The sequence below is a fragment of the Phascolarctos cinereus genome, unplaced genomic scaffold (genome assembly GCF_003287225.1).
Source record: "Phascolarctos cinereus isolate Bilbo 61053 unplaced genomic scaffold, phaCin_HiC Scaffold_1;HRSCAF=81, whole genome shotgun sequence".
NCBI classification, from domain to species: Eukaryota; Metazoa; Chordata; class Mammalia; order Diprotodontia; family Phascolarctidae; genus Phascolarctos; species Phascolarctos cinereus.
This window is the reverse complement of record NW_027555514.1, coordinates 151,864,806-151,891,005: the sequence shown is the minus strand read 5'-3', so window position 1 is coordinate 151,891,005 and position 26,200 is coordinate 151,864,806. Positions and strand designations below refer to the sequence as shown.

The following is a 26,200-nucleotide window of genomic DNA, read 5'->3' as shown; positions in this document are numbered from 1 at the left end:
AAATGAAGCCCAGAGATATTAGGTGACCTACCTAAAATTATGCCCTAGTTAAGACAGAACCAGGACAAGGACCTGGAAGAGGCAGCATAGTATACAATAAAGATCCCCAAAAGTCCCAAGGGTCTTCTAGGCTCAATTATGGGATTCCAAAGGTGAATGTCAGCATCGTCTCTGAATTGTGTGAACAAGTCATTCAGAATCTATACAATTTTCCTCTTTAAGACAGCAAATTGTAATCTTACTTCATCCCTCAGTGTTCATATATTAAGCAGTGAGCCCTTGGAAACATTTTTACTTGTGAGATGACTATTCCACATGTATCTTAATACTATCCCCCTAGGTACAGGTAATTTTGGAACATTGCCTAACACAAGCTTTCTCAAAGAAAAGAACAGAAGCCTGTGTTCAAGCAGCTTAGTCCCATCTACCTGCTGTGCAGGAGAAAAATGTGTGGGATAAAGATTTATAAATATATAATAAAATTCATATTGGATTACAGAACATCATTTTATTCTGATGCTTTTTATGGATTTTGATGTTTATTCTGAGATGAGCATATGTGTCATGAGAATGTAAACATCTTATCTTAGTACAATTGAGTGTCAACAGAGGAAATCTAGCAGACTGTCTTTATTGTGGACATCCCCCTCAATCCCCCTAAGCCTGTAATGCTATTAATATGCCACAACTGGAGCTCAATTACAATATTTCAAACAGGGTATAACTGAAGTTGGTCCAGTGAGGAGCATTATTTCTGTTCATCATTTCTTAAGAACATCAAGACTAGGCTATACTCAAAGTCTAGCAATTTAAAAACCTAGTGGTTTCTAAACTGAAATAGCAGTTAACATGGAGGTTTTAACTACCATATTGTTTTATTAGCACCTGAGCACTGTACAAGATAATTGACTTTTCCAAAGACAATCAAGTCAAAACTACCAGCATATACATCTATGTATACAACATATACATAAAATATGTACATATTTCACATTATTTGGGAACCAACAAAAACTGTAGCCTATCTCTAAGTCACTAGATTTCTTTTATCTTACAAGAAATATTGGTTTGTCAGGCATTCTCCTTTAGCCCTAAATATACATTAAAACTGGATCTTTGAAGGATTTTATTGGTTTTGTGATAAGCATAATTTCTTGGCCTGACCATCCAATGCTTTTATTGTTTAAAGGCTGGGAGATGACATCATTTTACTGAATTGAGGAAATAACCCACTCCTCATTCTTGTTACTTAGTTGCATTAAAAAAAATTTTTTTTCTATATCTGTCTGTTACTAGTCATTGTATTTTTGTTTATCTCTAATAAAAGAGCCTTAGATACCTTTTTAACTCAGTTTGAAGCAGTTGAATCTGTCCTTTGGGGTAGCTTCACCATTATCATCATCATCATCATCATTATCATCATCATCATTATTACCACCAAAATAGAAATGTGTTCACAACAGACTTGGAATGACTAATCACTGATCATCAACCATTCAACTTAAATGGATATGTAGCCTATTCTTAAAAATACTCTAGCATGACCAAAATTTCAAAGACTCCAATGATATATCATCAATGCCAATATTTCACTTCTTTTGTATGTGATTTTCAGCAAGAGCTTACGTGGAATCTCAAACTTATTATAATTTGCCATTTCCTTCCCTCATTACCACATTTGTTATTTTGAAATTACTGATGAAAGATTTCAACAAAAGGATCTGGTCATCCACCCTTAAAAAAAACCTCTAAGAAACAGAAGTTAAGTAAAAGTAACTCAAACCTTGGTCAGGAAGAGAAGGAGGGACATTACTTTCTACTATGAAGGTACATCATGTACATTTTACAATTTTTTTAATTTTCACTTTTAATACCTATTACTCTTCATTACTATTTCCTGAGAGACCATGAACAAAAGTAGACTAAATCAAGTCACACATAAATGAAGATATAGTTAAAAAACTACAAAATATGTCAGTTAATATTGGGTTTTTCTCTTAATATATCTCAGTATCGGGCTTTAATAATTGTGTTAAACTTTTTCTAGCGCTATATTGACAAAGGAAATAGGACATATACATGGACTCCTGTCAATGGCACAGATTACAGGTAATTAACTCTGTTTAAGTTTTGTAAAAGGAGATATCTTTAAAAATAGAATTTTCAAAATGTAGATACAGTATTTATAATTCTGGATTATTTTGTTTTAAAAAAAATCTTTTTCAAATATACCTTATGCTATCTATATGTCTTAAGAATGTTGAGTTTTGTTTCTTAATATAAATTGAATGATGAAAGTAGTATTTCCTAACACCTCTACAAGAACTGGGGATAATAACTGTATCTATCTCATAGGGTTATTGTGAGAATAAAATGAGATGATGGTGATGTGTGTGTACACATGTCACTTTACAAACTGATACAAACCTATATAATGCAACATAAATGTCAATTATTAAGATTAGTAGTAGTAGTAATTACTTCTAAATACACATCAATGTATAGACACAGGGTAACTTTCTAATTTAGAAATAAAACGATGTGCTATCATCCTTTTAAGTCTGTATGCTAGTATAAATAAATATAAAGAGAATCAGACTATGCAATTCTCTGATTTTTCTCCACAGGATTTTCTACTTTCAAATTTTCCCTTGGATTTATTAAGTAATGGTTGCAAACGAACATTAAAACCAAGCCAGGCCAGACTCAGTACGAAAGACTTAGAAATTCAATCTCATTCCCTCTCTTACTCCTTGTAGTAACACTACCTTTCTTGTTCTCTCACTCAGAGGATGATTGATGCACATGGGCCTTGGAAAATTGTATTAACTTCAACATATCTAATTCTCCTGCAGCCAAACAGGAACAGATCTTATTTCAAACTAAATTCAAAAGCATGCAAATTATATTTCTGTATGAAAACATAAACTATAATGGAGTCAACGTCCACTTTTATTTCAAAAAATTACAAACAACAAGCTCTGATGTGCACAAATTATGAGCAACTCTGCCCATAAAATATTATTATATCTTTACACCATTCCTCACTTATACACCTTTTAAAGTAAATGTCTAAGAAATGATTTACTGATGTTTTGACACCACACTGAGCCACAAATCCTGTGGCAAAGTAGGTAAGTCTCAGTTTGGCTCTTCCATGGATAGAATAAAATATGATCATGGAAAATAAATTAGCTATGAAGTTAATACACCATACCAAATTCTGTCTTTTCCCAAAAGTTGTAAATTTGTGAAAAAAAAAAGGTAACAGTTAACTCCCTTTTTCACAAAATACTACCTCATTATACAATGATCTAACCATGTGTCTGGAAGACCTGAGTTCAAATGTGGTCTCAGAAAAATACTGTGTGACCTTGGGAAAGTCAATTAATCTCTGTCTACTTCAATTTACTCAACTGTAAAATAGCACCTCCCTCTCAGAGTAGTAAAAAACAGATGAAATAATATTTGTAACATAACAAACATAGTGCCTAGCACATAATAGGCATGTAATAAAATGCTTGTTTTCTTCCTGCCTTCCATCCATCCATCTCTCTCTCTCTCTCTCTCTCTCTCTCTCTCTCTCTCTCTCTCTCTCTCTCTCTCTCTCTCTCTCCCTCCCTCTCTCTCTCCCTTTCTCCCTGCCTCCCTCCCAACATATACATGGTCACCAGCTATTAATTAATTCTTTCCTTCACCAGAGTTCCTAGCTCCTTATACTCACTGCTGCCTTTGCTGACTGGGGGGGAAAAAAAGTGATAAAACCTAGGATGCCACCATTTACCAAAGATGTTTTTGTAATAAGCTCACATACCATGAGGCTTTAGTTTGGAAAATATCCATGTACCTTTATAGATTAACAAATTAGAATTTACTGACACAGGATTTACTGTATTGGTCAACCCAGTTTCAGTATTATTTATTCCCAGCAGTGTTGTCAAACAAATGATTGATTTAGAGCCAAAACCTGGAATCAGTTTATAGATTTGCCGCTTTCTACCTTATGACTTTGGGCAATTCCATTAACCTAACTGGACCTCAATTTAGATTTCTTTAAATTTAGTTGGATTAGATGACCTCACCATTCTTTCTGTCTCTGAATCTGTGATCTTATGATCCTACACACTGTTGCCAGAGTAACTTTCTTAAAGCATAGCTCTGAACATATCGCTCCTCTATTCAAAAACTTTCAGTGATTTCAAAAGCCTTCTGAACTACATGGAAAGTCACAGCATAGTATTCATGGCCCTGTCCTTTGGCCCAAATCTACCTTTCTAGCCTTAACATCACACTACTCACCTATCTGATACTATATTCCAATCACACTAGAATACTCAGCATTCACTAGTGGAGAGAGTACCAGACCTGGAGTTAGGAAGACTCATCTTCCTGAGTTCAAATCTGGCCTCAGACACTTGCTAGCTGGGTGAACCTTGAGCGAGTCACTTAACCCTATTCGCCTGAGTTTCCTCATCCATAAAATGAGCTGGAGAAAGAAAGGGCAAATCACTCCACTATCTTTGCCCAGAGAACCTCCAATTGAGGTCACAACAAGTCAGACACAAATGACAAATAACTCAACAACATGTTTTCCTACCTCAACATCTTTATTCATGTCATCTGCTCACTCTGGAATTGCTACTTCCTTCCTTCCTTTCCTCATCTACCCCCTGCCAAGCCTTCCCCGTCCTTCAAGGTTTAGCTCATAAATGACCTTCTTCATGATGTCAACTCTCATTCCCTCATCAGTCATACTAGATGTGATTTCTCTTCAGATTCTGAATGCCCATAGCACTGGTTATAACTCTTACTTCACTTACCGATAATCATAATGATAATCATTTGTGCCATGCATCATGCTAAGTGCTTTATAATTTTTATCTCATTTGAACCTCATAATAACTCTGCCAGGGAGGTGCTATTATTATGCCCATTTTATAGATGAGGAAATTGAGGCAAATGGGAGGTAAGCAATTTATCCAGGGTCACACAGCTAGTAAGTTGTCTGGGGCCGAACTTTAACACAGGTCCTCTTGAAATCCAGGCCCAGTACACTACCCCTGTGCTATTACCTAAGAACAAAAATTGTATATTTTTAATGTTCCTAATATTGACACAGTGAGGCACATGTAGTGGTTGCTTGATAAATATCTGTTGCATGAGTGAAAATTAATTCAGGTATAAACTGTGATTTGGGCAACTTCTAATCTCTGACAAATTGTCAGACTGTGAAAATGCAGTGGGTCTACCATTGTTATTAAGGGGATTAATTATATGCTAATTTCTAGAGAGCTAATGGAATGGGGTTGTCTTCAAGAAACTTAGAAACTAATTATTAGGGAAACAGACCTGGAAATTCTGACTCCTGAAATGTAGCTTCTTTCTTTTTTTCTTCATTGCTTTTCCATGATCAAGAGCCTTAAACAGACAACCTGAAAAGGCAAATGTGACTTTTCATGAGAGAGGACGTAACCAAAAAGCTAAAAAGTATCATCGCCTATCAAAGACTGTATAAAATGGGAAAAAACAAAAAGCAAAAAATACCTACAAGGGTTTTTGATGGAAGCTGTGTTCATGGTATGAAGTACTAGTACCATTTCACAGGCTTTAGTGTGAATAACAAAAAGGTGTTCTACTTAAGTAAGAAAAAAAAAATATTTGCTGATCAGACAAAGTTTATTGGATGAACTACTTAGCTGTACCTATTATATTTCTTTATATCTTGCCCTGAAGGTGTGCAGGCTTTCTCTTCTATTAAGAAATATTTATTGAGTACTTAAAAATTCTGACATACTGTACTAGGTACTTAGGGAATACAGTCATAAATACAAGAGGGCCTTTTTTAAAATGTCATAAATAGTGGTCAGGAGTTGTTAATGCCCAGCTGTTTAAATAATATTTCTATTATGAAGAAAGCATTGTTGAGCAGAAAACCATTCCCCCAGCCCCCATTCTCTTTGATTTAGTTAAAAATGCCAATGGAAAAAAAATCAAACTCCAGTATTTAGATCCCAAACAGCGCTTAAACAAAATGCTCCCTCTGGTGACATCTTATCTAAATTACAGGCATAGTGTCTAAAGATTATAAAGAGCCTCTCTGGACTGAAAGCTTAAACCTTTACAGCGAAGGTGAATATAAGATAGTAACATGACTGACTACAGGATTTTTTATCCATTTTGTTTGCTCCCAGAACTACATCTGAACTGAAATGGAAAGGTCTAAATTCTGCAGCATTTTTCTAAATGTCGTATCTTAACTAACCAGTGAAGATACAGATCAGGGATTGTAATGTGAGCTCCAATATATTCTTAGCATGTCTGCTTAAAACTTTAATATTGCTTCTCATGGGCCTTCATAATATTGGCTGCAGTTGATGAAATATAATCTAAATCCACAAGAGTCACATTGTAGCAGCCCTATTAGGCATAAGGTTATAGTTTTAATTAGTAGCTTCTGTAAGCAATATATGCTAATGGGCAAGCTAAATTGTTCTAATTTCCCTAGAGAGGAATTGGTGGGAGATTATCACCAAATATTCAGTCATTCTTCTCTGTACTTTATAAATGGCAAGTGAATCATTAAGGGTCATCTTGCTTCCAGACCAACCGCAATGCTTATTTTCATTTTAATTTCTGCTGCTACATATAGGAGGAACTTACCTATAAAAATGAAGCAGGGGGGAGGATTTTCATTAATGTTTTATTCCTCTGACCTTTTTCCTTGAGGAAGGTTTATGAAATCATTTAGAGATTAAGAAGGGTTTAGGAATGAGAGTGAGCACATACTCATGATAATATCTTGCCTGCCTAATTATACTGTAACAAGTAAGTGATTACCAGTGCTCCTCTTTGGCGTTTAGAATACAAATGATCTCAATATTCCTAACCTCTATGTTGGCAAACACAGGGTTTTACATATAATACTAGGAATTACCCAAAGAAAAAAGAATTAAATTTAAATTTTCTGTTGTTTTCCATGTTTGTACTAACTACAATATGATTATTGCCAGTTAAAATTAGAGGTGAAGGATTTGATCAGCATTTAGGGTCTTGTGAAAGAAGTTATATATACCCTTTTCATATTAGTAAGGACCTTATTCTAAGATTGGAATTGGCATTGTGTGACAGAACAGCAAAATTGTATTTAACTCACCACCATGTAAGTGGATAAAAACAACAACAACAACAACAAAAATACTCGCCCCCAAACAGTTCACTGATATATGGTAGAAATAACCAAAATAGTCTACAGCTAGCCATCTGAGGCCCACACCTGTGCGTAACTCCAAATCTTAGAGCTAGAAGTCATCTTAGAGGATATTTAGTTCAAGCTTTTCACTTTACAGGTCATGAAACAGGCTTAAAGAAATCTAAGTAATTTCCACTGAAGTATCAGAACTAGTTGTTGTGGAGACGATTTTAGCCCCCAGAGTCCTTGAGTTACTACAGCAGTCTTTCTGATATCATGTCTCATTGAGCTGTGTGTTTCTAAATAAAGTTATAGACTCAAGACATTTTATTCACAGGGGAATAATCAATGAATTTAGGGGTTTTTAAATAGGAACATGGGAAGAGGGGCATTTGAAAGGGAACTCAATTATTTCTGCTTGAAATTGTTTGTCCAAGGAATTTTGGAGGGACCCACATTTGTTTTCTGACATACAGTTTCTGGCTGTTTTTTTCAGGAAAATTACAATTCATATAACATTGCAGTTTTTGCAGTTAGAAGCGGTGTTTGGGGTTTTAGGGAAGACGTGGCCAACAAAAATTAGCAAGTAGAGGCAATCGAACCATGAGAATTGCATGCGTTAAGTGTACATTTGACAATTATATAACATCCTAACGTTTGGAAAAAATCCCAAAGAAAAAACCGGCAATTAATATCTATAAGGCAACATTGAACCAAGTTGTCTCCCTCATGAGAACATGAGCTCCTTGAGGGAAAGGACTTTCTTTATCTTTATATACCCAGAATTAAGCTTATAATGTCTAGCATATAATAAGTACTTAATAAAAGCTTATTGACTAATTGGCTGACTTAAGGGAACAGACAATTGGTGGGTCTTTATTTTTTTTTTAAACCAATAATAGTACTTAGGCTTTGGTTTACATCTTAACTATAGCCCATGCTCCTACAGGGTGACAAGTATGGACTGAGGCTCAGCATCCAATATGGGCCCATGTCAACCACAGCTACTACATATAGTATAGGAATTGCTTACATTTACATTATGCTTTTTATTTTGCAAAGCACTCTGATCACAATAACCCTGTAAGATGAATAGTATATTTTTCTCACTTTCTATGAGAAAACTGAAGCTCATGAAAGTTAATGAATGAGCTGTCCAAAGACATACATATCTTAAAATAGACCAAGTCAAAAACCCTTCTAAAGTCCACTAAGGAAAAGAATCCAAAACTAATCTGTCATCTCAGGAAATCCTAATGACTAAAGGCCTCAAAGTCACACAGTTGTCCCTACAGACTCTCTCTTGTGTAATCTAAACCATAGTAAAAGATGTGTTAGAGCCTTCCTTGGCATCAAACTAAACCTTTAGTCGAAAGGAGCCCATTCTAACTGTGATTTGAAAGGAAAAAAAAAGTAGCACTTTGAAACCTCCAGATATGTAACATTTTAGTGAGATAGGCTTTTGAGCTATTATTTTATTCTGTTAAATCACCTGTTACACAGCCTGAGAAAATTATGGAAAAAACCTTTTTGGTCAAATGGCAAGCTACTGCTGATTTGTACAGGAAAAAAAAAAACCTATGAATGTAAATCTTTCTGATTGTAAAAACCAAGATATCGTAGGTTAAAGTCTATAATGGTGTACAATGTAAACTCATCCTAGCCTGACACCTTTTTTTAATTCAATATTTTAAACAGAAATATCAATTAAAATAAGTTTTTTTTTAAAAAGGAAAGTTTACTTCAACCCCACTAATGTCCATTCCTCATATTGTTCTATATGGTGTCAAAAGGGAAAAATTAATTAAATATTATTTGCTAAATACTCTTTTGTGGTTTTTATCTCCAGTTTCCCAGTCAAAGTGCTTAATGTCTTAAGAATGTAAGCTCCTTGGGGGCAGGAACTGGTTCATTTTTGTCTTTGTATCCCTAGTGCCTATCATAATGCCTGGCACATAGTAGGTGTTTAATAAATGCTTGTTGAATGAATGTTTAATCTTTACTCCAACAAGGAAGGAGTGGTAGCAGATCTTCGGATTCTCCACTCAGTCCACTGTGTCTCTTTGTTTTGTTTTTCTTTTGTTTATGCTTCTCTTGTTTCTATTGCAGTTTGGCCTTGGTATTACCAACCTACAGTTTTTACTATATAAAAGCCAAAATAGAAGAGACAATAACTCAGGCCAGATGTAAGTACTGTGAAAGAGACTTCAGGGTCTGATCATTATCTCCTAATATCAGATTTTGGAACACATTTAGCTTATAGAATACATATGGAATACATAAAGCTTATATATTTCAGTAGGTGTTATTACCAAATCTATAGCAATGATTCTAACCCATTCCAAACATGCAAGGAACAAGAAATATTCTACATAGATAGAATATGAGCAGGTATTCCAGTTTCACTGGTAACCCTTCCCACCCTTCCCCGCCTTGCTATGTGCTTATAGAATCATTGCCTTGCTGTATCCTCTGTTGCTGTCATTTTAAGGGTCTGCTTATGGCATTAAATGTTTCACATGCTAAATACTAACATAAACTGTACTCATAGTAACGTAGTAAAGCTTTTTTGTTTGTTTGTTTGGTTTTGCATTTGGCAATGGTAATATTGTGCTTCAAATTTTATACTTTGCTTGAATAGTTAAAGTAGTAATGGCCTTTGGCTTTGGTTTGCAGATAAGCTTTGCTGTCATGTCTTCTAAATTATAATATATATGAATATCTCCAATAATTTGACTGGATAAGATTTTGTTTAAGCAGCTTTCAGAATGTAGTGTTAATTAATGGTACTTTTGCCTATGCTATATTCTTATCCATAGTTGTTTTGATTGTAACAACATTTAGTTAAGTAAAAATGGCCATCATATCCTCTTAGCCTGTTTCAAGTATCAGTACTAATGATAGAATGTGTGTTCAGAAAATGTTTTTTTTAAAAAACTGCTTATCAATTACTCCTAACAAATAAGCTCCAATTTCTCCCACTTCTCTAGTCAGCATCCCATTCTGTCCTGCCTTTCCCTGCTTTGTGTATTCCACTCTATTAGCTGGAAAAACTGCATCTTCTATAGTCACTTGATGGGTACTAGATATGATGGTCTTTAGCAACCAGCAATTTTGCATGAGTTATTTCTTAACTTAATGAAAGTGGGAGTGATTAGTGGAATTTTAATAATTAATAAATGCTTCTGTTTATAGACTTATATTTCTTAGTGTTGCACTTGCATCTGATAACCTGCAAAACAGACCCTTGAAATAGCCACAGTACATAGAGGGTACTTTAGTAATAAGTGACAGTACATACTTTCCAGTCTTCAAAGATGTTTGTCTTTTTTCCAGACTACAGCTGTACATAAATGAACCTTTGATCTATGCACAATATTTTTATTCAACAAGCTCATTGAATAAAATATTGTTTGTGACCCCCTTTGCTTTACCCTCTTTTTTTTGTTTCCTGGCTTTCTCTTTCTGATGGATTTTCACAGCAAAAAAAGTCAAAGTGAAGGGCAAGTATCTTCTTGTTGCTCAATTTCTTTCTGTTTAGTGCAGTTGAAATTTTCCACTTATATCTCCATTCCTACTGGATACTTTCCTCTGTGCTCCTCACTTGTTAGATTCTCCCACATGAACATTGCCTATTTGATGTAATAAAAGGGGATGGAAGGGATATGCTTGTGTCTCCCTAAGTGACCTATTTTACATTCATATTGTCATTAATTTCCATTCTGTGGGGTTTTATAATTCTCCATGTTCTGGTTCATGTAATTGATAAAGTATGTTATGTATTCATTGGTAATACTAGCTTATGCATGAAAGCCTTTTTTAAGAAACTAAAGTAATGATAAAATTTTGTTACATCTTAAAAGAAATAAAGATCCAGCATTTTTATAAATTTTACTTCTATAAGATCTTGTTTGTATGATGTTTATTTAATGGTAAAACCTTAAGATTTAAATTTACACTAAAGTATGGATGCTTCCATTATTTTATTGCTCTGTTAAAAGTATAAGTACTTTCTCCTTGTATTATGAAACTGACCGATGTAATCCCTGAAGTAGTTAAAATATAAGAAGGTGAGTAGGTTGATCTTTCAGTGTATTATTTTGCTTACTAGGCAATAATTTTAGTGCTGAGTTCTCTAGATATGTACTCTAGCAGAGCTTAGGTTGTTTTTTTCTAATGTTGAAACTTCCTATCTGCAGATTCAGAAACACTGAAACCTGAACACTTTGAAGAATCTGGATATACTTTTATAGCACCAAGGTGGGTCAATTTCCCAATCATAAATATAGTATAATTAAATAATTTAAGAAATTTATATATATAGCAAATTTAAATATGTCATAATATGCTTAAATTTGTTATTAAAATAATACTCAATTTAACTATGCTATAAGGGCAACTATTTTTCAAAGTTATCAAAAGAGATAATGTAGTTATATACTTAGGTAATATAAAATACTACATAAGTTAAAGTTAGTAGTGATCATAGGAGTCAGAATCATGTATTTCAATCCATTTTACTTTGTACAGTTATATATCATGTAGGAAATAGATGATTCTTATATTAACCTTTTTTTCTGAGTAATGTTTGTTATGTTATGTCCTGAAACTTCTCTCTTATTTTTCATGCATAAGCTCAGAAACAATCCCAACCACACTTCTTTCCTGTTCTAACATCAGCTACGATAACATGCTTATAGCACCTTGGAATTTTAAAAACACGTTTATCCCAATGACTCTGTAAAGTAGAAAAAGTACCGTTGCACTGAGAAGGAAACTGAAGCCCAGATAGGTTGCAGGACTTTTGGATAATCACAGAACTTCTAAGTTTCTGAAGCAGAATTCAAACCCAGAACTTCTGGATCTTAATCTAGCACTTTCAATGAAACTCACTTTTATAGACCAAATTCATGAAGACTAGAAATTTTGCCCCCTTTAAGGCAGAGTTGTATCTTAACTACTTTTTGCACTGATCAATATTAACCTATTATTCACTCAACAAAATTCCATTTAATCCACTCCTTACTTACATAATGAATAATAAAAATAAAAGATGCTCAAGGAATTAGAATAAAAATTACTAAAAATTCACTTCACATATGCTAAAGGTACTTTCAAATTGTATTTTCACATGTAAATATGAATTAGGGTTTTTTGAAATGTAACTGAGCTCTCATTTTGATACTACATGAATTTTGGGAAGGACTAAAGGATATGCAAACAAAAGCCTTAGCACTAATCAATTATTCTTCATATATACTCCACAGACAGAACCACAGAGTTTAGAACTTAAATACAAGGCAAAGCCGTTTTGCATTGTTCCTCAATTGCTTCACATAAACTAACCTTATTTCCTCATCGGACAAATAAAATTCAACAAACATGTGCTAAGCATTCTGGATACAATGATGAAATAAGACTGAACTTACTGCCAAGACCCTAATAATTTAGTAGGGGAGATGAAATATCCACAAATATTACGATGAAAATTAGAATATGATAAGTGAAAAAGAGTGTTCGAGTAAGGTATTTAAAGATTTTAATACAGAATTTTAAGATTTTAAGAGAGAATTTTAATATAGTCACTTTCACATGGATAAGAGAAAGCTTTGTGGGAAAAGTTGGTACCTGAGCTGGATATTAAAGAAAGAAAGGATTACAACCAGAAGAACAAACAGGGAGAAAGTTTTTTTAGGCTTGAGTGGAACAAGCATAGGCACACAAGAAGGTGAGAAAGCACAGGCCAAGAGCAGAGAAGAGTATGGCTAGAATACATAACATGTGAAACAGCAGAGCAAGCAAAATGAAACTGCAGTGTTTATTTTTGTTTGTTTTCTCTTTTGTTATAAAAGATGGCTTGGATTGTTGAGGTAAGGAAGGAAAGAGATATATTGGGGAAATGAGGGTAATAGAACAATGAAATATCGCAACTTTTTTTAAAGAAAAAAAGAAAGTTATGTTGGTGCCAAATTGGAGAGGACATCTAATGCCAGATTATGGAATCTCTCCTTTATTAGACAGACAGTGGAAAGTTGCTGAAGGTTTGGGGATAGAAGAATGAGTGGTATGGTTAGACCTGTTTTGACAAAGATTAATTTGGCCACTGTATGAAGAATGAATTGGAGCAGAGACTGGAGGCAGATAGAAGCATTGCTATTAGTAAGGAAACTTAAAATAATTTAGGTCAGACATGATGAGGGCTTTAAACTAGTGTGGTAGCCTTTGTAGCACAATGCAGAGATGTATTTGAAAGACATTTCAGAGACTGTGTATTGGAAAGAATATTAAATTTGCAGTCAGATGACATAGGTTCAAATTCTAATTCTCTTAACCTATTACCTATTAACTTGAGCTAGTAATTCTGCCCCTCTGGGCCTCATTTTTCTCATTTGTGGAATGAAGAGGTTGGATTAAATGATCTCTTAGGTATAACAATCAGCTACCAGGTCTAGGATGTTACTGGATCCTAAAACAAAGGATTTGAGACTGGTTGAATATAGGTGATGGGAGCAAAGGTGGTACTTTGAGTTTTGAACTAGAGTAAATAGAAGAGATGGGGGAGTCAGTATAATTGGTAGGGCTTTGGGGGAGTCTGTTCAGTTTGAACATATTTATTTTGAGGTGCCAGAGAGATGCATATCTAGTGACATTCAGTGAGGAGTTATAAATGAGATAGAAGCTCATGGGCTGGAGATGCAGATTTGTAAGACAACTATGTCAAATGATCATAGAAACCAGAGGATAAGGTGATATGAAAAGATGAAAGCATGAGAGAAAAAAAAATCTAAGAACAAAGGCTTAGAGATTCTTGTGTTTAGAATATCAGAGCAGGAAAAAGTGACAGCAAAGGGGACAAATAATTAACAATAGAACTGTAACCGATTTAATGTCATTGAAACCAGGAGTGAAGAGAATATTAAGGAGGAACAGTAAGTAGTCAAATAGATATAATTTTTTAAGGTTTATAAGGCATTTTAATCATTAGAACCCCGTATGGTAGGTACTGAATGTGGCCTCACACTCATTTTATAGAGGAGAAAAATAAAACCTGGAAAGTTTAAGTGACTTTGCCCACACTCACACACCCAGACTTTTCAACTAGTTAGTTTTCCTGACTCCTATTTCCCACTATGCCACGTGTTTCTCTGATACTGCCAAAGGAAAAGGAAGATGGGAACTGATGAAGACTGGTATAGGGCCACTAGGTAAGGAAAACATGAGTGAATTGGGATTGGTTTCAATAGAGCGGTGGGTACAGAAGCCAGCCTACAGGGGTAAATAAAGAGAAATACAGTTTTAAGTGTAAAAATACTGTAGAAGAACTTTGTCAGCAAATGGAAGAGGAAAGATGGTGATAGTTTGAAGGAACAGTGAAGTCAATAAAAGATTTTTTTTTAAAGATGGAGAGACCTAGAGACCTGAGAATAATTGCGGTTGGAGAGGAAGAGGGCTTAGCCAGGAGGAGAGAGAGATTGCAATAAGATTTTCAGAGATATAAGAGGAGTTAAGATTAACAAAACAGGAAGAGTGGTTATTATCCTGGGCAAGGGAAAAGACTGTTTTCTAGGATAAAAGGGAATGAGAAGAAAATGGGTGAATACATAGAGCTATGGGTATGGAGGAAGAGAATTAAGAGATCACATTTAATAGTTTAATTCTCTCAGTAAAATACAATTCCAGGTCACCTTCTTAACATAAATTTGTAGTGGAACTCTAAGTATCCCCTCACAATATCCTCAAGTAGGAGTAAGCATCTTAGTACAAACACTGGGAAAGGGCAGGGGCTATAAGGGGAGGGGGGTGTCTCTAGATTCCAGTTTAGTGGAACTGACATCATGTAAAGTCAATGAACTGAGGAATCCTGAGATGGAAGAAAATCCAACATTAAAATGTCTGACCATTAGGTTGACTGGATAGTTGAAGCCAAAACACAGTTGATGGGTTTGAAGGCTAAGGAACTGAAATGATTGTACAACAGATTTAAGAGGAATGAGATTGAACAATAGACAAAATTGTGATCAGAGGTTCATTTCAGAGTGTAAAATGCTTGGACGAGCCACTTGGTATCTTAGTGTCATTCCCTACTCAAATGTAAAATGTTTAAAGGCAGGGAAGATTTAATGTACCTTCTGAATCTTCAAAGAACCTAGTGTATGGCTAAGCATATAGTAGGTTCCCCCAATAAATATCTAATTGAATAATTGTTTGTATCTGTGTTAAGTAAACCTAACCCAAGGGGTTTTGTTGTTATTGTTGTTTTTCAGAGAATATTGTAATGACTTAAAACCATCAGAAAACAACACTGAATTTCTCTTAAATTTCAATGAGTTTATTGATCGAAAAACGCCAAACAACCCATCATGTAAGTGTTTGTGCCTTTTGCAGGAAATGCTTTGGGAAAAAAAAGATATTTTAATTCGTCCATTACTCCATTAAATAATGCTGATATTTATCTTTGATTTATTGATTTCTTTAATGGTCCTGTATAAAGAGCAAGGTTTTGTTTACTGTTTAATGAACTTAGTGTGAAATTTAATAAAAGATACTTTTCTAATTGTAGAGTTATGGTATTTTCCAGTGATTAAAAAAGAATCAAATGGATTCATATTTTTTTTTCAAATCACCAAAACATACTTAAAACCATTTGAATTATTCTCAAATTTAATATAGTATGGTTTAGGCTTGCATTTTCAGTATATAACTTTTTTGGGTCTAGCCAAGTGTTATCCGCATAGGAGAAAACGAATACCACCACCTGCTATATAAGTTAGATTCTAAAATTAGTTTCAGTATTAGTGGAAAAGGGAAAAAGAGCATACAAAAAAAGATACTTATAAAGAATATACAGTTGACCCCAACTGAACATGTGTCTGAAAGAACAGACTTCAGTAAACTGAAGGATAATCATTTGCCTTCAAACACTGCCGTTCAAAGAAATAGGGACTTTAGCTTAAAACTAATACATCTTTCAATTTCAGAAAGGATTAACTCTTTGAATCATAGGCTATACTTTGTAACTCCTAAGAGATGGGTACATTTTTATCCGTTAGAAGAAATTTTAAGACCTACAATTCTCTTTAAAGCAGGCTCTTTATTACAAATAAACTGTTAGAGTAAAATACAGTATGAGCTGGAGAGGTATATATAAAAAAGGAAAGGTCAAAAATGCAATAAATCAACATTTATGGATCTATGATCTCGTCATTGGGCATTCTGTCCTTTGAAGATAACAATTCACCCACACCTTCTCAGTGAATATAAAAAAATCTCAGTCCAAATAAGAGTAGGCTTTTTAACACTGATCCTAGCCCCTTCCACCCCATTCTTCCAGTACTGAATGTCTGAGTAATACTTTACCCAAACCTTAAACTTGGCTTAAGTACAGATCTAAGAGTACAGAAATATTCCAGGGTCAGCAATACAGCAATCTTTTAATACTGTAGAGTTTCAGTGGGAAAAAAGAGACTTAGCAAAACTGAGTACTGTGCTAAGAGAATACAAACAGAAAAGTAAGACTGGCTCTCAAAGACTTTGTATTCTAATTGGGAAGACAACTCATATAGGAGGCTTCAGATTCAAGACAGATGAAAGAGTCCAAAGCTCCTTAAAGTGTGGCAGCATTGCTCTTGTACAACCAATATTCTTCCTCTTGAGTTAATTCATATATAGACATACATATAACAAAAAAGCAGCATTCTGTAATACAAGAGTCTCACAAACTATGGATCAAGGACCAAATCTCACCTGTAATTGGTAGCCTGTGGACTAAATAACTTAGGTGCCAAAAAACAGGTGGCAGTGAGCAGGATTTTGTCCCTGGGCTGCAATTTGCCAACCCCTGCTAATGCATAAAGTGCTCTGTCATTGTTCATCATTTCAGCTGTGTCTGACTCTTCACGACCCCATTTGGGGTTTTCTTGGCAAAGATACTGGAGTGGTTTGCTATTTCCTTCTCCAGCTCATTTTACAGATGAGGAAACTGAGGCAAAGGGGGTTTAGTGATTTGCCCAGGGTCATACAGCTAGTAAGTGTCTGAGACCAGTTTGGAACTCAGTAACATTCGTCTTCATGACAACTGGCATTCTTTCCACGGTGCCACCTACGTGTACAATTAAAATATTTTACTCTATTTCAAATTCAGTCTTGAATATTTTCTTTCTGTGTGCCCACAGGCAAGTCACTTAAGTTTTCTAAGGCTCTGGTGAATCTGTATGACTTATTTATTAAGCCATGCGTTGTAACTTGCATTGGTGGAAAGAATTCCATTAATGAAGATATTGCATATATATTACAGCATATATATTGATATATTACAGCAGAAAAAAAGTTTAATTGAAATCCCACCTGCTGACTGAGATTGTAGGTGATAACTAGTTTGGTTGCATATAAACTTCACTCAAATAATTATCAAGTATTTATTAAGTATTCTCTGTGTGCCAAACACTGTGTTAGGGGGCTAGTCCTACAAATGCCAAAGGAAGACATTTTATGCCCTCAGGCAGAATACATTTTACTACACATTTATCTTGCTAACATCAGAGACATAATCCTAAATATTAGTTTTGAAGAGTGGGCAGTATAATATACCTTCTGGGGGAAAACCCCAACATTACTGTGTAATCAGACACATGCTGGCATGGTTTAGTTTGGACAAGTGAAGAACCATCCCCACCTCTTTCACTTCTCATTGTCAATATCTCACAATATTGAGAAATTCAATTCTAAACAGGAATAGAGATTGCTGCTATTCTCCGCTTTTTCTAGGAGCATAAAGACAATTTATGTAGTGTTTCAAGTTTTACAAAGTCAGCCAGACACCCATGGAAAATAACTTCCACTCCAAAAATTGTAACCAAAGTTACAATTAAGTAAGTCTGCCACTGTTAATCTGCCTTGATAAATTCCGTGGCCAGGACTTAAAAAAAAAATCCCCCAAACTGATTCTTATTTTGTTTTGCATATTACAGAGCTTATCCTAGTTCCTAAAGACTTCAAAATAACTCAAAACCAAAGTAAGAAACAGATTCATTATCCATATTTTTAAAGTACATCAGAAGAGGCAATGAATCATGACGAAACATTCTTTACCCAAGATGATTTATAAATGGAAGATTCAAAAAATATATTATATTGAAAATACTGATACTTCAATGAGCATAGATACTTTAAAGAAAGCAGCTACTTAGTTTGTTCATATGAAAGCTAGTTTTCATTCATTTGGCTTTAATTATAATCCATATTTAGATTTTGCATTTTTAATCTGTCCATCTGTGATAAAAGTATTTTTTCTTATATCACTCATTAGCTTAACTCTGCTTTGTTTAAAGTAAGAGGGAGAGGGAGTAGGCTCATTTCTCATTAGGAATCTCTTAAATCAAGACAAAAACAATGATTAGGTTGACACAGAGATGATTAATAAAACAATAGTTAAAAATTAACATCCTTGTAAAAAAGTTTTTTTTTTCCCCCATATGTACCCAGGACAATTTTTTTCTCTACTTTGACAAACAGCTTATATAAAGGCAAGGCTTCCTTCCATTCACTAGATGACCTTTAAGTCCTTGCAGTATAAGATTATGGTCAGTTGACATGTACCCAAGCTGCCAGTCTCCACATTACTATTACCTCCTCCTGATTGCTTTCAACCGATCCCCTCTCTCTGTGGCAGTGTGCATTCCTGATAATTCAGTAACATAAAATAAAAATCAGCTGTGGCCAGTTAGCCAGCCATATGGACAAGTAAAATATTCATCAAATGTAATTGTTTTAAAAAATAAGTTAATAAGTCTAAATTTTTTTTCAAACAGTTTAGATTTTCATTAGTGATTTAGACAATACTATCAATCTTCTATATTTATTTTCTCGTAATTAATGTCCTACTTAATTGATCAACAAACCAAGTATAGCTGACTTAATGAAAATCATCACTGACAGCAATAACATTCAAGCAAAAGTAGATGAGTAAGACTTAAAAAAGAATTGCAGTAAAATTTTATTTTGCTATATTAAATCACTTTACAGGAATAACCTTATCAGTGGGTGCAGAATTCTCACACTGCTTATTTATTATTAAAGTTAATTTATTGACCTATGAAAATGTCTCTATAATTGCCATATCAGATATTTATGGTGTAGAATGAACGACTTAAAGAATGCCTCAATTCCCAGAACCAGTGTAAAACTGGTATTATTTATGTGAAATAAGCTGGACAAGAAAAGTTCCAATAAATAACACTCAATGCTAACAGTCTCTGTGTGCGTGGGTGTGAGTTAGTAACTGCAGTGGTCACATTTGGTATTATAATGAATGGAAAACTCAGGGCCTAGAGAATAATTAAAACAAAAGACAAACTTTTAAATTGCTGATAATTTTATTTGCATTATAAATTATCAATGATTTTTCCAAATAGCGGAATACAAATAGTGGATTTTTCTTAAAGTGAAAAGGCTTTCTTCAGTGGCAGGAGCATTGGCTAACATAAGGTTACATTTAATCCTCTAGAGAAAACGCTATGCCAAAGATACCTTTATGAAACTCAACAAAATAAATTACTGCTTTAAAGTTTGACTTTCAGTAGTCAGATTGAGATTATTTCTCCACTGAAGAGAGTAGATGATAGAAAAATTCCAGGTCTTTCCCTGTAAATAGGGCCCCAGCTCCTTGTCTAGGAATGAATATGAATGAATATTCAACCTGTGAGTTGAATGAAACCTCAGCTGGGCTATGCACATATTGGAGAATTCACCAAATTATTTAGTCAGTGGCTGTGCACTTGCTAACCATTCAACATTACACATTACCAAGTGTTTTATAGTTCTGGGCTTATAGTAAGGAAGTCCTAAATTCAAATCATGCCTCAGATAATTACTAGGTGTGTGGCCCTACGCAAATGACTTCATCTCTCTAGGCTATTTCCTCATCTGTAATAAGAAACGATTAGACTCAATGTCTCCTTAAGGTTTATTCCAACTGGAAATCTATTGATAGTTGACAATTTCATAAGTAATATCTTTCAATTTCTTTGGTAAAAATCATTTAACCCTGGGAGAAAAACTCCTTCTTATAGCTTATAATTGAATAAAAAGGATAAGAAAGAATACATAGCCAATTACTTTTCCCATCTCCTTCCTTAAAATAGCATTCTGAGTTTGGTTGTTTGGGATTTTTTTGTTGTTTTTGTTTTTGTTTGTGTATGTCCTCCACCCTCCAGCCCCCCAAATGGAACTAGCCAAACCTGAAGTGCACATTAGTACATGTATCAAAAATTCTTACCCTATTTGAGATTTAACGTTGTTGTGGGAAACGAAGAAGAGAAAGAGAAAGAAGGAGAGAAAATGTTATAGAAAATTCTAGTGGGAAAGTGAGCAGACTCTGAATAATTCTTGAATAATATAACTTTTTTTGGCCATGTTTTTTATATCATTGTCTATTGATTTTAAAGATTTTAAGAAAGTATTTGACTCAGTAGAAAAATAGTGAAGAAATAATAGATATTTTAATACTTTGATGGATTTGTGATTTCTTTATTACCTCTCTGCTTAGTCATGGACAGCTAGTGCTGGGCCTAGGAGTCAGGAAGACTCATCTTCCAGAATTCAAATCTAGCCTTAGGCATTTTCTAACTGTATGACCCTGGGCAAGTCACTTAACCCTCTTTGCCTCAGTTTCCTCATTGGTAAAAATAGCCAGAGAAAAAAATGGCAAACCTCTCCAGTATCTTTGCTAAGAAAACTCCAAATGGGGTCACGAAGTGTCAGACACAACTAATTAAAACAAACGACTAAAAAAAACCAACACTGAGTCATACTTTCTTTAAATTAATAGACAAGTTGTTAAAGTTGTATTAAGCTTGAACTTGTTTACATTATACTTATTTGGTTATTTTAAAATTTTCACTCTTATACAATGTTATTGTCAAAGGATTTTTATAAACAATTCTGTTAATGGAACTACAAATGATGAAGTGGATATATAACATAAACAAAATTGTTTACTTTTAAAAAGTGTTTTTTGTAGATAATACACAATAGTGAAATAACTGATAAAAAAAACCTAAGCATACTATAAAACAAAAATAGCAATATGTAAAATGCTATTTAAAATAATTCACAGATATGTGGTACCCCCTAAATTGATTTTTATAGAAGACACTGTATTATGTTTCATTAAGTAGTACAATGCAAAGTCATGTCATCTTAGAAGAGTTATTCATATTCTTTTTTAGGTAATGTGGATATGATCAATAGGGTATTGCTAGATGCTGGTTTTACAAATGAGCTTGTCCAAAATCACTGGAGTAAGCAGAAAAACCTGTAAGTATTTTTTTCTTTTTATATAAAATTTCATTCTTTACTTCAGTGTAGACTTTTGCTATGAAATTCTTGGCAGTAAAGCCATATAAATTTTAGGGCTGGACTATTGCATTGCTGTGTGTCCAAGAAAAACAGAAAACAACAGGCATTTATTTAACATTTGTGGATGCTTAAACAGGCCAGTTTTCTGTGTTATATAAAGTCACGTATCCACACATTTAGACCAAGCAGAATTCTGTTAAATATATAACTTTCTCTCAAATCTCTTTTTTCTCCTGTCCTTTATTGTAGCAAGGGGGTAAAAGCTCGTTTTGTTGTGACTGATGGTGGAATTACCAGAGTATACCCCAAAGAGTAAGTCAGTATGTTATCTTTTATAATGAAATAATGAGGAAGGTGCTAAGTATACAGACAATGTTATTGGGAAGAAATATTGTCATATTTCAATAGACAAAGGACTACCTCAAGTTTCCTAAAACTGCTGTCCCATGCCCATACATTATCAAATTAATTTCTTTTTCTGAGAATATACAGTGCCAAGACTTTTCCTAGAAATGTTTATATTTCCTGAGTGGAATTTATTCTTCTGTAGAAACAGCCTGAAATGAGTTTTACATGGAGACAGTGCATGTCTAGGTTATATCATTTATCACATTGAATGGAAGTTAGCACATCGTTGTTTAATCGGTTCTGTCACATGTAACTCTCCTTGACCCCGTTTGGAGTTTTTTTGGCAAAGAGACTACAATGGTTTGCCTCCAGTTCATTTTACAGATGAGGAAACTGAGGCAAACAGGGTAAAGGGATTTGCCCAGGGTTACACAGCCAGGAAATGTTTGAGGTCAAAGTTGAACTCGGGTCTTCCTGACTCCAGGCCTGGTGCTGTATCCACTGTACTACTTAGCTGTCCATTGCATAGTAAGAAAACAATAAATGGGACTTACTTCTTTTCCTATTTGGATAAGCAGATTGAAATTGTATAAAGTAGATTAAACAGCTAAAGTGGTCAGGCATGGTGACTTATTTCTATAATCCTTGTTACTAGGAAGGATAAGGCCAATGGTTCTCTTCAGTTCTGAGCTGCAGTGGGCTAAACCAGTCAGGTATTCTACTATATTTGGCATTATCAAGAGCTCCAGGAAATAGGGATTACTAAAGGATGGATCAACCAGCCAGCCTAGGACAGAAATGGAACAGGTCACTGCTTCCCTAGTAGACCTTACACTTGCCGCCTAAATAAGAGAGGGAGAGACCAAAAAAACAAACAAACAAAAAACAAACACAAATTTAAGGCAATTTTTTTTTTCTTTTCAGAGCTGGAGAAGATTGGCAAGAAAATCCAGAAACATATGAAGATAGTTTCTATAAACGGAGTCTGGATAATGACAACTATATTTTCACTGCTCCCTTTTAACAGTAAGTTATGGAGACATAGGTCATCTGGTGCCATATGCCTTCATAGATTAGAAAACTGAGGAACAGAAAGGCCAAGTGGCTTGTCTGAATATCCACACATATGAAATATGTATCAAAGCTAGGAATAAACCCTAGTTTTCTTAAGTCCTTCATTCTACTGACCTGTGCTCCACATAGCTGTGTACTACTATATGGACTGATATGTCACAAAATATTCCAATGGAAGGATTTCTGAAGAATTAAATGTAGTGAATAGTTAACTGACACTTTAGTTAACAAGTGAAAGACATTAGTGTATAATTAGTGTATAATAGTGTATAGTATAAGTCTGGCATTTACACTATTCACTGTCCCTGTAAACAACTGAACAGGATAACTCAGATCTCAGGGTGAACTGAGATAAATACAGTTGTTGAAGCTCTGGCACAGTCACTTGTACATGTATTCAGTGCAAGATTGTAGAAAAAGAGACATTATTTATTACTATCCACTGAATGTGTACTGACAGCTTTAAATATATCCACTAGTTTCACAACTGACCATGTTAATATGATTTTTTTTTCTATACCACAATCCTTTGACTTTCAGAAAGTGGATCGAGTGCCTATGAGTCAGGGATTATGGTAAGCAAGGCTGTGGAGATATACATTGATGGAAAACTCCTCAAACCTGCAGGTAAGACTAAATATATTTTAAATTTACATAGTGTCACTAAAGTTAAATGGGAAATAAAATTATAATTGGTAATTCTCTGTCCTGTAGGAATGGGGCAGGTCATCCCAAAGCCTACATATTTTAAATTAAATTTCCTAGAAGGGAAAGTATTATGAGATCACTGCTCTTTAAAAGGTCACCCTGTCATTATGGCACATCATAGGGGAAACCTCAAAGAAAGCAAAATTTGATTTGCTCTCAGGCTCTCATTTCTGTACCCTGTGATATATCTGCCCCAACCATTTCTGATACTTAGTGTATGGCCAGACATTTTTTTCCCCCATCTTCTCTTTCTCCTATCAAACTCTGTTCTCAGGAAATGATCTAATAAGCTTTCACAATTAATTTGTTACTTCTACTTAGGATAATCACCTAATCTCTAATTATGGAATGTCAATCATCTCCTAGCCAGTAGAAAAGATACCACCAGGCTAGTGCTTGTCTACTCAAGACCACTCCTGACCATAAATAAGTCTTCATTGTTTATGAATGTTCTTAGTTCATTGTACTAATTAATACATGTAAGAAATATGTAACATTTTCCTTTGCTATAAATTAGAGTTTATTTCTGATGGCTAGTGAGCCAATATAATCAAAAACCTTTTTTTGGAACTTTATTTGTCAAGTGACAACCCTATGTATAGTCTAGGAGGAGGGCAGGGTATTTAGGGAGGGGAGGTAGTGAGTGCGTTGTTATTGGGAATTGGGAGATAGGCCCAACAGCTTAGCCTTATGAGAGAGTTGCCTAAGGCACTGAAAAGTTCAATGAGTGGCCCAGGTTCACCTAGTCTTACAGGTCAGAGGCAAGACTTAAACTCAGGTCTTCTGACTCCAAGGCCAATTGGAGTCTATCTACCACAACATGCAACTTTATTTAAATTATTTGCTCAGTTGTCCAGTCAGCTGAAATGCATGAAAATGTCCTTATGCACATATATTTCAATATAAGAAGTGGCATTATGTTATTGCCTCTCCTTTGGTGGAAGAAGAGTCTCAATCTAATTTCTTTGGGGGAACTCTTGGTGTTGAAAATTCAAAGGCCAATGCAAATTACCAACTCATCTAGAAATTCCAGCCTTGTGAACAGCCTAGAAGCATGAGCATAAGTTAAGGGGAAGACTTGAAACCAGGTGTTCTGGACTTCAAAGTACATTAGTCCTTTTAAATCAAAGTAAAATGAAAATTCCAAAGTATATCTAAAATTAACAAGATTCTTATTTGCTAATCTGACTGATAATTTCAGAGTGGTAATAGATAGGGAAAAGTTATATGTTTTCATTTACCTATTTGGTTTTTTTTTAAATTAGAATAAAATTAGGAAAAATAAGATATAGGGAGGATCTATAAATTGATATGTAGATATATGTTTATAATTTTTCAGTTGTTGGAATAAAAATAGATGTCGGCACCTGGATAGAGAATTTCACCAAGGCCTCAATAAGGGATCCGGTAAGAAGTTGATTTGTTTAATGTTATAATGGGATGCTTATCAACCTTAAAAGAACATGGGAAATTTATTAGTTCATAGTCAATGGCTAAGCCTTTTCTCTCTATTAGAATTTTTAATTAGGCAAATGATTCATAGGGTAAAAAAACATTCTAAATTCCCTGTCATAATAACAGACCTCATTTTGTTGTTGTTCAGTCATTTCAGTCGGGTCTGACCCTTCCTGACCCCATTTGGGGTTTTCTTGGCAAAGACACTGGAATAGTTTGACATTTCCTTCTCCAGTTCATTTTATAGATGAGGAAACAGAGGCAAAGAGGGTTAAGCGACTTGTCCAGGGTGACCCAACTAGTAAACATCTGAGGTCACATTTGAATTTAGGTCTTCCTGCCTCCAGGCCCAGAGCACTATCCATTGTGCCATCAAGCTGCCCCTGACCTTATCTACTGATGTGCATTAAATCTAAATGCTTTTATTATTAAAATATAGAAATATGGGCTTATACTACCCATTAGACAGGACTGCCATAAGTCTTTCTAGTTGAAAGTCTTTTTTTAGTTTTGTACTAAAGAACTCAGATTAATTTGGACTCTAATATGATGGCTTGTTGTAACATACTATTAATGGTGAAAAAAATTGAGATTAAAAAAACCACTGTGAGGTGATAATGATAATATTTCTCTTTTTCAGTGTGCTGGTCCAGTTTGTGATTGCAAAAGAAACAGTGATGTAAGAATACTTTTGAAAATAATTATCTTTCAAATTATATAACCTAACCATTGTTATCAACTTTCTTTAAGATAGATTTATTACCCATAGGACCAAAGTCATTATAGTCAGACTTTACTAGGAGTTTTTAAATTCAGCTGGGTTGAAAGTTAGTTTGTTTTTTTTAACTATTTATTAATGAGAACAATCTAACAAGTCTCTTGCATAGATTTAAAGATTAAGTTTTCTATTCTGCCTTTAAACATCTTTATAAACATGCTATATGTAAAACCATTTTTAACTAAAGCTGAATTTCAAAGCATAATCTGATAATACAAAAAGAGATTCTCAGAGTTGGAACAAACCTTTCAGAGATCATTTAGCACAGACCTCCTCAAAACCTACCCCAATAT

At 34.4% G+C, this 26,200-nt stretch overlaps 1 protein-coding gene across 7 annotated transcripts in view; it reads left to right on the top strand.

Annotated features, from left to right (window-relative positions):
- The window catches only part of CACNA2D1 (calcium voltage-gated channel auxiliary subunit alpha2delta 1), a 665,577-nt gene that overhangs the window by 610,652 nt on the left and 28,725 nt on the right, over positions 1-26,200 (top strand). For 2 of the 7 annotated variants that reach the window (XM_020984466.2, XM_020984465.2), the window contains exons 21-31: positions 2,048-2,109; positions 9,299-9,375; positions 10,672-10,692; positions 11,389-11,449; positions 15,454-15,551; positions 21,415-21,502; positions 21,794-21,856; positions 22,817-22,914; positions 23,501-23,593; positions 25,014-25,081; positions 25,770-25,808. In XM_020984466.2, coding sequence (XP_020840125.1) covers positions 2,048-2,109; positions 9,299-9,375; positions 10,672-10,692; positions 11,389-11,449; positions 15,454-15,551; positions 21,415-21,502; positions 21,794-21,856; positions 22,817-22,914; positions 23,501-23,593; positions 25,014-25,081; positions 25,770-25,808 — 768 coding nt within the window. Of the gene's footprint in view, positions 1-2,047; positions 2,110-9,298; positions 9,376-10,671; positions 10,693-11,388; positions 11,450-15,453; positions 15,552-21,414; positions 21,503-21,793; positions 21,857-22,816; positions 22,933-23,500; positions 23,594-25,013; positions 25,082-25,769; positions 25,809-26,200 lie in introns of those variants that run through there. The other 5 variants (XM_020984468.2, XM_020984467.2, XM_078154577.1 and 2 more) reach the window with 3 other exon arrangements.